Source organism: Acinonyx jubatus, chromosome D1 (assembly GCF_027475565.1).
Source record: "Acinonyx jubatus isolate Ajub_Pintada_27869175 chromosome D1, VMU_Ajub_asm_v1.0, whole genome shotgun sequence".
Taxonomy (NCBI): Eukaryota; Metazoa; Chordata; class Mammalia; order Carnivora; family Felidae; genus Acinonyx; species Acinonyx jubatus.
This window is the reverse complement of record NC_069390.1, coordinates 5,694,149-5,706,780: the sequence shown is the minus strand read 5'-3', so window position 1 is coordinate 5,706,780 and position 12,632 is coordinate 5,694,149. Positions and strand designations below refer to the sequence as shown.

The following is a 12,632-nucleotide window of genomic DNA, read 5'->3' as shown; positions in this document are numbered from 1 at the left end:
GTACAGGGCAAGGGCAGAAGAGGGACGCTAAGGCTGTGCTGGGCTCCTCTCACTGGGCCCAAGGGCACTCACCTCTGTTGGCCACCATGACCTTCTTGATGGGCTTGTACTCCAGGCGCCGGACGTGTGGGGAGGCAGCAGGGGCAGTGGAGGCTCGGCGGATCCCCAGGAGCCTCAGGCCCCCACGGATGGTTCGGAACTTCAGCATCTGGAAGTCAAGAGCCGGGTTGGAGCAGCCTCGGCACAGAGGGTCTCCCTAGGAAGAGTAAGCGTCCCACCCCAGCCCCGCAGTGGCCCCACACAAAAGCCAGCACCCTCTCCCTCCTCAGTTCCCGGCCAAGCCCAACACTCCCTGGGGGGCTGACTGGCTGTAGGGCAGGGCGCGAAGTCAAGCCCAAACAGAACCCAGCCCACCCTAGTGCCCTGACAACTTTCATAACACTTCAAGCTCTCAAAGCAATCCTGGCAGTGAACCAGAGGCCCTGTGTTCCCTTGCTGTGCATATTGTCTGAGTCCCCTTCGGTGCCCTCTGCGGGGCCCGGCAGCCCGGGTTTGAGAACCTCCCACACCACGCTGGCCCCCGTGTCCCTCCATCAGGGTTCCGCCTGGCCAGGCAATGAGGGTGACGACAGATCTCCCGAGGAGCCCCCCTGCACCAGTGCTGTCTCAGGAAGCCATCCAAGCCCCCACTCAGACTTCAGAAGTGCAGACTTCTTCAAATGGTGGCAGAAACCTCCTCTTCTAGAGGCCACTTAAAGTGCAGCGATCTTCAGCTATTACCGTGCTATCTCCCCCTCACAGATCCACCAGCAGCCCGATCCTCTGAGATCTGCCTCAGATAACCACCCCCCCCCCCCCCCGGGAGGGAAGCTCTTTCCTGGCAGAGCTTCGTGAACCCACTGCCTTGGCCATCGACGGCATACACGCCAGAGAGCAGGCCTGAGGTACAAATCTCGCCTCGTCCTGGGCACCGAATGCCTGCTCTGCTCACGGCCACAGGCGGATCTGCAGCTGGGACAAGGCCCCATAGAAAGAGCCCAAACCACCACACAGGGTCAAGCCAAGAAGAGGCAAAACGCTCCTTTAGGACAAGCGTGGCAACAGAGCAGTAAACAGAAGCGGTTAATGAACCCTTAGCAGTTTCACCTCAGGAGAAAACACAGACAGAAGAGAATAGTGAGGTGGCACTTTGCCTATTAGATTAGCAACAGTGTTGTGCAATTATCAGGTTCAGCACTGGTAAGGCCTATGGGAGACAGACCCGCAGGTGAGGTCTGGAGATCAGGGCAGCTCTCTGGAAAGCTCCCTGGAAACCCTATCAGGAGCCTTTGAAATACTTACACCCCTTGGCCCAGTCGTTACCATTCTAGGAATCCAACCCAAGGAAATATTCTAAAATGGGAACCAAGATGGGTGCAGAAAGATGCTCAAAACAGTATTATTTACAGTAGCAAATAATTAGAAACCACTTATGGATCCAACAGGAAGACATCTATACAAACAGACATTATGTAGCCATTAAAAATGAGTGTTTCAGGGCACCTGAGTGGCTCAGTGGGCTAAGCGTCTGACTTCGGCTCAGGTCATGATCTCATGGTTCGTGAGTTCGGGCCCCACATCGGGCTCTGGCCTGACAGCTCAGAGTCTGGAGCCTGCTTCAGATTCTGTGTCTCCCTCTCTCTCCACCCTTCCTCTACTTACATGCGCACGCCCTCTCTCTCTCTCTCTCTCTCTCAAAAATAAACATTAAAAAAAAAAATGAGTGCACAGCTCTGATGACATAGGAAACGCTTATGCTAGAATGTGATGCTACAGAAATTTAAAAGGTAAAAATATGATTTCATGAAGCTTTTTTTTTTTTTTTAGGCAAGGAAATCAACTGGAAGGAGCTCTGTCAGCACATCACTCACTCCTATATTCTAGAATTGGCTCAGTGTTGGGTTTTTTCCTTCCTTGTGCTTCTCCAGTCTATACTTTCTCCACCAGAGATGTATTATTTACAATTAGAGGCGCAATGAAGACATACAGGAGAGAGAGAAGATCTTTGCAGAAAAAAAGCTAAGTAGAGCACCTGAACCGTCTGCCCGAGGGAGACAGAGAACTCCGCGATGTCCTGTGAGACGAGCTGCCAGTGAACGAGGCTGGGCCCTCTCCCCACAGCACGGTGGGGCCACCTCATCTTCCGCACCTATTGCCCGGAAGAACCGGCTATGGGTCTTCCTCACCTGTCTACAGGTGAGCAGCCTCACAGCAGGTGACACGGGCCCCAACAGTCACAAACCTCCAGAAATCTCCAGGGAGGCCCAATCTTTGCTCCCACCTGGGTGGGTTTGCTCCTACCATGTAGGAACTTACCCACTGCCTCGCGTTAAATGCCCCCTCACACTGCCCTCTCCCTTTTCCAGAGACAGAAAGGGATCCCTGGAGGCTAGGTGGACGGTGGGTGCCAGCGCCTCCCAGCTCACAGTGACGACACAGGGAGCCCGAAAAACCCCCAGGCCTCGGTGGCCATTCCACACACATTCTCATGTTGGATCCTCACAGATGCTGCAGCCAGGCCTTCCCTGGCAGTTCTACTTTACAGATGCAGAGCCGGGATCTAGGTGGGAGCCTCCAGATGCCCCTGAAGCCATGTCCAAGCAGATCAGGCCCTGGGGTGCAGGAGAGAGCCAGGCAGAAGCTCACAGAGAGGAAAGGCCAGGGCCTTCTTGCCAAAGCCAGAGCAGTGGAGAAAGAGGAGTAGAGAGCAGCCCCGTCTAGCTGCTGGCGGCCCAGTGCTCAAGCCTGGAGTCCACAAGCCTGGGACTGCCCCCCCAGTAGGGTCCCCGCAAGCCGTGAGATCTGGACAATCAAGGCCTCATTTCATCATCTGTGAAACCGGGCACCCCCACTCCCAACCTCGACAGGTCGTCCTGGGGATCGCCGAGCCCGGTGGTAAATGCTGGGCCGCGATCACCATCTTCCCACCATCCTTTCTTCCCACAAGAGCACGGGGACAAGAAGGAACCGTCTCCATGCAGCCCCACACAACCCACGCTCCTGAGCCCCCTCCACAGCACCAGGCCCACCGCCCCAGGGCACCTGGCCCCTGAGCAGTTAGACCCGCACTCAGGGGGCCGCCGTGGGCCCTCCCCACAGCACTCACTCTGCACCAGCCAGGGGCCCACAGCTGCTTCTGCCCAGGGAGGCCACGGGCCAGCGGCTGCTCCGCCTGAGGTCACTGGCCCTGGCATACACAGTGCTCAGGCACCAGGGTGCTGGAAGCCTAGGTGGTGGCCAAGACTGAAAGCAGGGTAAGGGACGCCTACGGTGGCTGTGGGGCCCAAGGCAAAGGGAGGCAGGGAGGTTGGGTCATGCAGGCAGTAGGTGATTCACAGCCTTAAACTTGCTCCCTTGACCCCCTGGGGCCAGGAAAGATTGCGAGGCAGATGATCTGAGGCAGGACACGAGCCAGCAGGGGGACAGCGGACAGCCGTGAGTGATTAGGACCTGCTGCCACTGGAGGTTAAAGGCACAGAAACATGGGTGAGCAGCCGGGGCAGGGTCCGGAGAGGCCAGTCCAGACAGAAGGCACCAGTCGTGCTCCCCTCAGAGCCTAGACACAGCTGTGCAGCTCCATTCACAACTGAGTCACATGTGACCCCGACACCCCCCACCACCCCCAATGCTAGGCTTGGGACAGGAGGACACGGGGATGAGTAAAAAAATGTCACCCCATGGGGCGCCTGGGTGGCTTAGTTGGTTAAGCATCTGACTCTTGGTTTCAGCTCAGGTCGTGATCTCACGGTTTCGTGAGTTCAAGCCCCACATCGGGCTCTGTGCTGGCAGCCAGGGGCCTGTTTGAGATCCTCTCTCTCTGCCCCTCCCTCATTTGTGTGCGCGCTCTCTCTCTCAAAATAAATAAACTTTAAAAAATTAAAAAAAAAAAAGTTACCTCATTCCCAGAACATCTCCACCCTTCTTAGAACTCGGCTAACTCAGCACCCAGCCTTTCCCCTAGTCAAATTCCACTCTCCTCCCAGACTTGACCCCTGGGGGTAGGGGAGTGCAGGGTCAGCTGCCCGGTGCTTCCTGAGGCCTTTCCAGAATCAACTATAGCTGGGGGAAACTGCAGGGCAGAGGTCGGCTGCCTCGCAGAGCCCTCTCTTCTGGGAAGCGGGACATTCGTGGGTCATGTGTGTGATGAGTCCTCTCTGGGTATGTTGAGTTTGAGGGTTCTGGGACGGGCCAAAGGGAGGGGCTGAGTGGGGAGACTCCCACTCCTCCCTGAATCTCACCCCGTCTCCCACCCCTGGAGGGAGGAGAGGCCCCTGTGCAGTGCTTGGGGGTGGGGGAAGTGGAGGCCGGAAGCTGTGCTGCTGGAGAAACCCGCAAGACCCACCAGTAGAAGCAGAGCCCCTGGGGCGGGAGCGGAGGGCAGTGGGAAGGCCACGGAGCACCAAACTCCCTTCCCGCAGCCCTCCCACAGGGGCTGCCTCTGGCATGACACGGGGCCCCTCGCCCAGAGATAAACCCTGGCGTCACAGAGTGTGACCTGAGTGCCAGCTTCTCACAGTGGCACTCTCCCCCACACAGCCTCCAGAGTGCAGGCCTTCCCTCAGGCACTGTTCCAGGTGGCCTCCTTGTCATCCTCACACCTGGCAGAGAACAGGCAAAGGTGCAGAAGTGCTGGTCACGGGTGAGTGGGGTGGGGCTGGAGCCAGGCTCCCACCACGGGTTTTTGGTTGGTGGATGGTAACCAAGAAATCCTCAAGGTCATAGACTGTTTGCGAATCTCCAATTCCAAAGGCCTCGTTAACCAAACTCGGCATCTTGGAAAGCCCTCGTGGTGTCGCATCAGCAGACCCTCCCTGACACAACTGGAACCCTTCAGCAAGGGAGGCGCTCGCCCGGACAGGACAGCCTCGCTGGGCGGGCCTCCTCAGGAGGACAGGCCGCTCAGATGCTGCCAAAGCACAGCGGGCCTTGCTCCGGGCTGGTGATGCTCAGGGCAAAAGTCTTCTCTGACCTCAGCGATGGGGACAGAAACGGTGAGTAGGAGAAAAGCAACCATCACCCGAAGATCTCATCCTGGTTTCCTCTCCAGAGAGCTGACAGTCCCAGAGAGGGCTGTTTGCTATTTTTTGCAAATGCCAGCTGACAGATCTCTTTCCTTGGCCTCGGGTTGTGCATTAGAGATGGGGAATAAGACGGCTTTGACTCTCACTTGGGATGTGTAAACAACGCCTTGCAGGCAAGCGTGAGGCGCTGCGAAGCAAGGAGTGTCTGGACACCTGCTTTCTCCCCGCTGCCTCTCAGCAGGACTCCACGGTTTCTACTTCTCCCCGAGCTTCAATTTCTCCTCCAACACTGATCAATACGCTCAGTGTTCCCCTTCCAGAAGGTAGTGATAACAACCAAGTCAGGAAGGTGCCTAAAGAACCTGTGGAAGGAGGCAGGGGGAAGGTCTGGACACCTTCTGCCCAATCTCGATGACCTGCCCACTTGGCTTCTACGACACCCAGCACTCACCACGCTCCACCTACGTGCCAGGCCGGTGCAGGCAGGTGGGGACACACGGTGACCAGCAAACCCGGCAGAGCCTCTAGCCTTTACCAGGTGCTGGGCTCCGCGTGGGATGCTCTGCAAGTGCTAACTCACGTAATAGGCTCCTTATCGCTCCCTTGTACAGATAAGGAAGCAGGCAGGTGGGATTAAGTAACAGCCCAGGTCACCCAGCAGGCTGCCCTCCAGAGCAGGAGCTCTGATCTCTCAGGGCACATGGTGTCATGACCAACTAGCGAAGTAAGCTGTGGCCTTTATCAGAGGCACAGTGTGACAGGCACTTGGAAACCAAAAACCAAAAAACCGACTCCTGATAAAAACTGTGTCACTGGCCTGAACTTCCTGCAGGGCAGCCAGTGGCTCTGCACTCCCCCCCGCCCCGAGGGCAGGCTAACAGCGCCAGCAATCATGTGTCCCCGATAAGCTAGGACAGCTTCACTTACTCCAATAAATCAGCAAAATGTCCCTAGACATCTGAAGTCCCACAACTTCCGACCAAAACTACATCTCCCAAGCTGCCTCTTGCAACCCTGAGCAGCACAAAATTCTGGTGTCGAGCTATCATCGTCCAAATTTTGGTCCAGACAGTATGACCACTGTGCTCAGGGTGTGTGCGCTCCCAGCCAGAGGAGCCTGCTGCGGCCCAAGTGTCAGGCCCCGGAACGTCCCTTCAAGGATCTGTACTGCGTCCACCCTAAATATCCCTGTTCTTTACACAGCACCTCCTGCAGCCTCAGAGGACAGCTGTGGGCAGTTGGAAAGGGAGGCACATTCGGAAGGGAAAGCCATGGCCCTGCTTTGGGAGTACCTGGCTGATGGCAGTCTTAGAAGCAAGCCCACAGTCTGGACTGCCCACCCCCAGTTCCCAAGCCCCTTAGCACATCCAGGTCAGAGGTGTGTAGGAGGGCAGCCAGAGGGAGTGAGGAGAAAGGACAGCGGCCCAGAAACAGGCCTCAGGAATCTCCAAAGTAACTAACAAGATTCCTATCCATCTACTCTCCCGACCCTCCCAGCACCAGTACCAGTATCGTGCTCCTTCCCCGGCCCCCAGTTGGCCTCAGCAGTGCCAGCAAAAGCAGGTCAAAACCAGAAGGAAGGAGTTCTTGGCAGTGGACTCCAGCCGTAGCAGAAGCGAGCCTCTGATGGGTGGGGCTGCTCTTGGGGAGTTTTCTCTCCAAGCAGCTCTGCACTGTCCTCAACGTGTCCAACGGGGCCCCAGGGCTGGCGGCCAACAGAGACAGATGAAAGGAAAGGACTCCGTTGGACTTTGCAGGCAGCAGCAGCTGGTACTGAAGCGCCCGAGAGAGGCTTGACTAAGGCTGAGACATCTGGGTAGGGGGAGCAGAAGGGAGGACAGGAAGACAGTGAAGGTGACAGATGAAGAAGAAAGGAAAGCGAGAATACCAAAGGCAGAGACAGGAGTAAAAACAGCACGTGGCCTGGGGCCGCACAGCCGGCTCCTACCCTGAGAGGCCACTGTGGTTCAGAACCAGCCGACAAGGCTCCACAAAACCCCCACAGCCCCTGATTTAAGGCAGCAGGCAGAGGGGAGAAGGTGCAACAGCCACACTGGGACAAATGGCACTGTGTGGGCTGCTGGGATTTGTGGGCAGGGGGACGGAGCAGGCTCAGAGAAAGGAGGTGAGCAAGGGGTCTGGGCCTGCAGGGCAGCAGCAGGGAAGGACAGGGATGAGGAGGGGGCAAACTGGCAACACAGTGGCTGCCCTGTCCCAGCCTCGGTCAAGGGCAGGGACGCTTGCAGGTTGAACACTGCCCCCTGGTGCAAAAGGAGAGCTACGGCCGACCTGCTTGCCCAGGTACCAGAACGTCAGAAGGCCAAGTGCCCTGGTTTCTCCACATCCTTTAGACTCACTCAGAAAGGCATTCCTGGACACCCAACCTCCTTGGCGAGCTCAATACCCACCCTGGGAAAGATCTGTCATTGTTCTTGCCACACCCTACTGTCCTGTCTGTGGAGCATGTGGGTGAGGTCACATCTGTCCTCGGAAAGGAGCAGTCAATGTTGTAATGATTCGTTCACCCAGCCCACAAGACATTCTAAGGACCGTGGGGACAGGATCCTCAGTCTATTTTGTCCTTCACTGTTTCCCTAGCGCTCCATACTGTGCCGGACACCGAGACTAAATGTCTCGGGAATGAATGAACAAACGAACAAATGAATAGGTCACAAGAGTTTCCAGAAACATTTTGGAATGCTGAGACAAAGATTAATACGGCCTGGTCCCCCCTAGGATCAGCACACACAAGTCAGCGGGACATACAAGTGCCCCTTACACACAGATTAGAGCCCAAAGTGTTGACAAGGATGTTTAGTTAAAAGGGCAAGGTCAGAAAAAGGTGGGAACCAGGAGGGCCGCGCAAGGCAACCGGCACTAAAGCCTCCATTCTGGACAGTGGCTGGATAGTGGCTTTTCAGGGAGAGGGGACACCAGAACAGAGCAGGCATGCAGGCAGTCCAGGAAGCTCCCTGACCCCTTCACAGCACAGCACTCCGGCTGGAGAGTCACGCAGGACCTCCTCCCCACGGGCTTACCCAGTTCACCCTAATCCCAAGATGGCAGGAAGTAGATGCCACTGTATGGGCTGAACTGAGTCCTCCAAGGAGATCTATGCAAGTCCCAACCCGCAGCACCTCAGAATGTGACCTTAGTTGGAAACAGGGTCTTTACAGAGGTAATTAGTCAAAATGAGGTCCCCAGGGTGGGCCATAAAGGCAATATGCTTGGTGTCCTCATAAAAAGGGGAAATTTGGACACAGAGAAAGACACAGGAGGAAGATCATGTGAAGACACACAGGGAGAAGACGGCCATGTGTCCAGAAAGATGCATCTGTAAGGACTGCTGGGAAGTACCAGAAGCTAGAAGATAAAGGAAAGATCCTCCCCTACAGCTTTCAGAGAAAACAAGGCCCTGCCGACATTGATTTTGGACTTCTGGCCTCCAAAACTGTGAAATAATAAATCTTTGTTATATGTTTGGGGACTTTGCTATGACAGCCCTCGGAAACTAACAGACCCAGGTTCCCCACTAATGACCAGAACCTATAGAGACCCTAAAACCAAGGACCGGGGAGCACCGGTTGTTAAAGATGTCCCCTTCTCTCACCTGCTCATCCTAACAGAGGCCGCAGCAGGGCCCTGAGAGCTTGGAGCTGTTTGGGATCGTGATCAGCGCCCCCACCAGGGAGGGCCGAGTGGGAGGCAGCAAACACGAGCAGTGAGCAGTGCCAGCACGACCAGTGAGCAGGAAGACCTCCGGAGGGACACCGGGCCAAGTCTTCAAGGATGAGGAGGAGGGGGAGGTGGTTCAGGTGTGGGGCAGCTGGAGCCAAGGCAAAGGAGCAGCCACCCTAGTGGATGTCCACTGAGGCCAGAGGCCAGGGTGAAGGTGCTCAGGGGAGACCAAGGGCAGACACGTGGACTCTGACGCCAGGTCAGGGGCTCGCGTGCACGGCAAGGGGCGTGGACTATATCTCCAAGGTCAGGAGGTGCCACCAAAGAAACCAGGCAAGGGAAAGAGACTTGCAATGTACAGGGACCACTCGGGTCGTTGTGAGGAAGCTGGATCTGAGGAGGCAAGGCTAGAAGGTAGCAAACAATGAGGAAGATGTTCTAATGTAGGCAAGAGATCGTGAGAACCGAACTAAGAAACGTGGCGCCATCGGACGGCCAGCACCTTTCAGATGAGGGGTGGCAGCCGCAGGTAAGGAGGACTCTTGGCTCCTGTTTTAAAAGCGGGATGAACGGTGGTGATGCCAAGTTAGAGAACAGAAGCGGCTGTAGGTAAAGACCGGTGAGGAAGAGCAACACTCGTGGCCCCTGTGAGGGCCATGCGGTTCCGAGTCCCCTGTGGTCAAGTCCTGAGTTTTTGCAAACTCCCCCCCTCGCCCATGATGGTTCCCTGTGCTCCTAGGACACGGGTGTGGAGCCCCAGGAAGTGAGACCCAGGCAAGCCAGATGCTCTGGCCACCAGGCCCTGCAGAGGCTTCACCTGGGGGCAGGGAGGCAGACAGAGCCCAGGGAACTGGGGAAGGGAGGCCAGGCAGCACAGGGATGCTGCAAACCCCTCCCCTTCCACAAAGTGGCTTCCAGGCTGATGAGGCAGCAGGCAGCGAGGACCCCTCTCTAGGAAACCAGCAGCCCAGGGCGGGGCTGCAGCAACCAGCACTTAGTGGGCACCGGGGAAGCGGCTGCCTCAGTCTCCCCTCCAAGGCCGGTGGCCCTCGAGCCCCACTGTGCTCAGGTTTTCCAACCCACATCCAACTCAGTCTTCAGCATGAATGGACAGCCAAGATCCCCAGCTATTTGAGGGGATCGCCCCAAATTCACCAAGACAAATGGGGAATAAAAAACAGGGAACTCTGGTAATATGGAGAGCAGATAGTTAGGAAAAAAACTATAATTAATCTCTGAGAAGTAAGAGAAGCTATCGCATTGAGAGGCGGCAGCTATTTTAAAGGCAACGAGGAAGAGCTCTAGGAAATTAAAAATAGAGTTGCAGACATTTTTAACCATAATAAATAGAAGAAGGAGAAGACAGTCGAGGACATCGCCCAGAAAGCGTAACAGGAAGACCGGCACATGGCAGTCCCGGGGCCAGGGACGTGCATTTCGGTAGCGGTGGCAAGGGCACTCTGAGGTGCCAGCGCGACACCACAAGTCACAGCTGGCAAAGGGACCGGAAAGGCTCCACCAGCTTCCCGCGTGAGTTTGCTGGCCAGACCGTCACAAATCACTGCAGCCTTGGTGGCTTAAAGCAACAAAGATGTATTCCCTTTTCGTTTGGGAGGCCAGAAAAGCTCAGCATCAGTTTCATGGGCCCAAATCGAGGTGCTGGCAGGACCGTGCGCCCCCAGAGGCCTGGCCGTGGGGGGTGGTGTCCTACCCCACAGCCCTCAGCTTGCAGCCCCTGCCAGCTGCCTCTGTTGTGGCCACATCCCTCCAGTCTCGGCCTCTGTGGTCACTTGGTCTTCCCTGCCAAGTGTAGCCTCATGCCTCTCTCTCCTGAGGACACGTGTGATGGCATTCAGGGTCCCTGGATAATCCGGGATCAACTCATGTCAAGGTCCTTCACTTCATCGCCTCTGCAAAGACCCCTTTTCCTTATAAGGTGCCACCTACAGGTTCTAGGGATGAGGACCTGGAGATCTTTGGGGGCCATCCCTCAGGCTACTACACTTTGGAAAAGGAGGAGAAGGTCTTCAACAGCGACACTGCGCCTGAGGCTACTTTTGAGGGAAGATGTCCTCCAACCTAGAACGCTCCACCCAATTAAACTACCAATCGAGTGTGAGGGCAAAATAAAGACCTTTTAAGGCACGCCTGGCCAAGGCAAGTTCACTGCCCAGGAGCCCTGGTGCTGGGGAAGCTCCTGGGAGAGGGGCACTAACAAGACAAGGAAGTAAATAAACCAAGATGAGGAACCTGGAAGCCGGCATAGAAGGAGGTGAGGAGAGTTCTCTGGAAGATGGTGACAGAGCCCAGAGGGCCACCGCCTGGGACATCAGCAGAGGGAGGGGAGTTCCAAGAGAGGGCAGGAAAGGGGAGGGTTAAGTAACCAAAAAAACCAGGCTGCATTGCCTCCAGTCCCTGAAAGAATGGAGAGGAGATGGCAATTTACAATTTAGGGATGAAAAAGAAGGTAAATAGTAACTCCAGGAAATGGAGAAGTCACACAAGAAAATGTTACCATGTATACATTTGGGGTTCACCAATGTGAATATTTACTTGATTTTAATACTGTAAAAGCTAAAAATGTACTTTAACAAAAACGGTCGCCTAACCATGCTGGGAATGGAGACCGGGAAAATGGGTACACATGGGGGGGCTGGGTGGGTGGTAAAAGCCAGCTGGATCTTCCACAGGAGAAGCCCAGCCCACCACACGGAGTCAAATGCTCTGTGCAAACAGGGTGTAAGCAGCTAGGAGCAGAGGGTTTGTCTCTGGAAAGACAATCCGGGAGGGCGGGTCGGACAGGGGACTTAGTTAGGGGGGTTTTACAGGCCTCATGACACAATTTGACTTTCCCAAGTGTCCACATGTGTTCTTTTGATAAAATTACGGTTAAATTTAGTAAGAGGAAAAGCACACTCTATGAACAGCTGCAATTTCTTTTGAGGTTCTTCCAGTCTAGCCCCCCCACCCCTTCCCTCCTCCCCTGATCCCTAGAGGCTACCAGCCAGGTACTGGGGGGGGGGGGTGCTCCCCTTTGTGGATTTTACACTGATTAGACACATGTGTGCCCAGATCATACACTTGTGTTTTAATTTTTCCATAAATGATACGCTGTCATTTTTTAGCTCACCTTTTTCACCCAACTTGTTTGGAATCTTTCCACACTGGTACAAGTGGATCTAAATGGTTAATTTTAACAGCTGTATAATAGTGTATGTACCACAGCTTATCCATGCCCAAATGAGGGACACAGGGGTGGTCTCCAAATTTTAGCTATTAAAACTGGGATGTACAGATTGACAGATGGATCACTATTGAAACTGAGGGACTGGTACCTGAAAGTCACTGTACTATTTGCTCCATTTTTATGTATGTTTGAAAAAAGCCATAATAATGTCAATTAAAATGTTAAAAATGAATAACCCTGGATCCATATATAAAACACACAGGAGTTTCTCCGGGGCCTACACCTAGAATTGGAACTCCTGCCTCAGATTGCGGGCACTCTCTAAACATCAACGCCGCCAAACGGTTCTCCATAGCAGTTGTCCCAATAATTCATGCAGCTGCCACAAGCACAACAGAATCTCCATCTCCCCGCGTCTCTACCAAGTCTTCTACTGTCAGGCTTGCAGTTTTGTCAACCTCATGGGCAGAAAACCATTTCCCTGATTATTAGGCAAGCTGGATATTTTCTCAAGGTTGCTGACATATTTTCAGGCTTTTTCTTTTATGGATTGCCTGTTCATATCGTTTGCCCCTTTTTCTGCTGGACTGCTTGCCTTCCTCTGAGTTGTAATAAGTCTTTCCATAGATTAGATATGAATCCATTCTCTATTATAGACGTGGCAGTTATCTTCCTGCAGGACAGAGTAGTTAGCAAGCTCTAGGAAG

The 12,632-nt window shown here is 54.7% G+C and overlaps 1 protein-coding gene across 6 annotated transcripts in view; it reads right to left on the bottom strand.

Moving 5' to 3' along the window:
- The window catches only part of PC (pyruvate carboxylase), a 101,412-nt gene that overhangs the window by 23,202 nt on the left and 65,578 nt on the right, over positions 1-12,632 (bottom strand). For 5 of the 6 annotated variants that reach the window (XM_027045695.2, XM_053202869.1, XM_027045697.2 and 2 more), the window contains one exon: positions 73-208. In XM_027045695.2, coding sequence (XP_026901496.1) covers positions 73-208 — 136 coding nt within the window. Of the gene's footprint in view, positions 1-72; positions 209-5,360; positions 5,367-12,632 lie in introns of those variants that run through there. The other variant, XM_027045700.2, reaches the window with a different exon arrangement.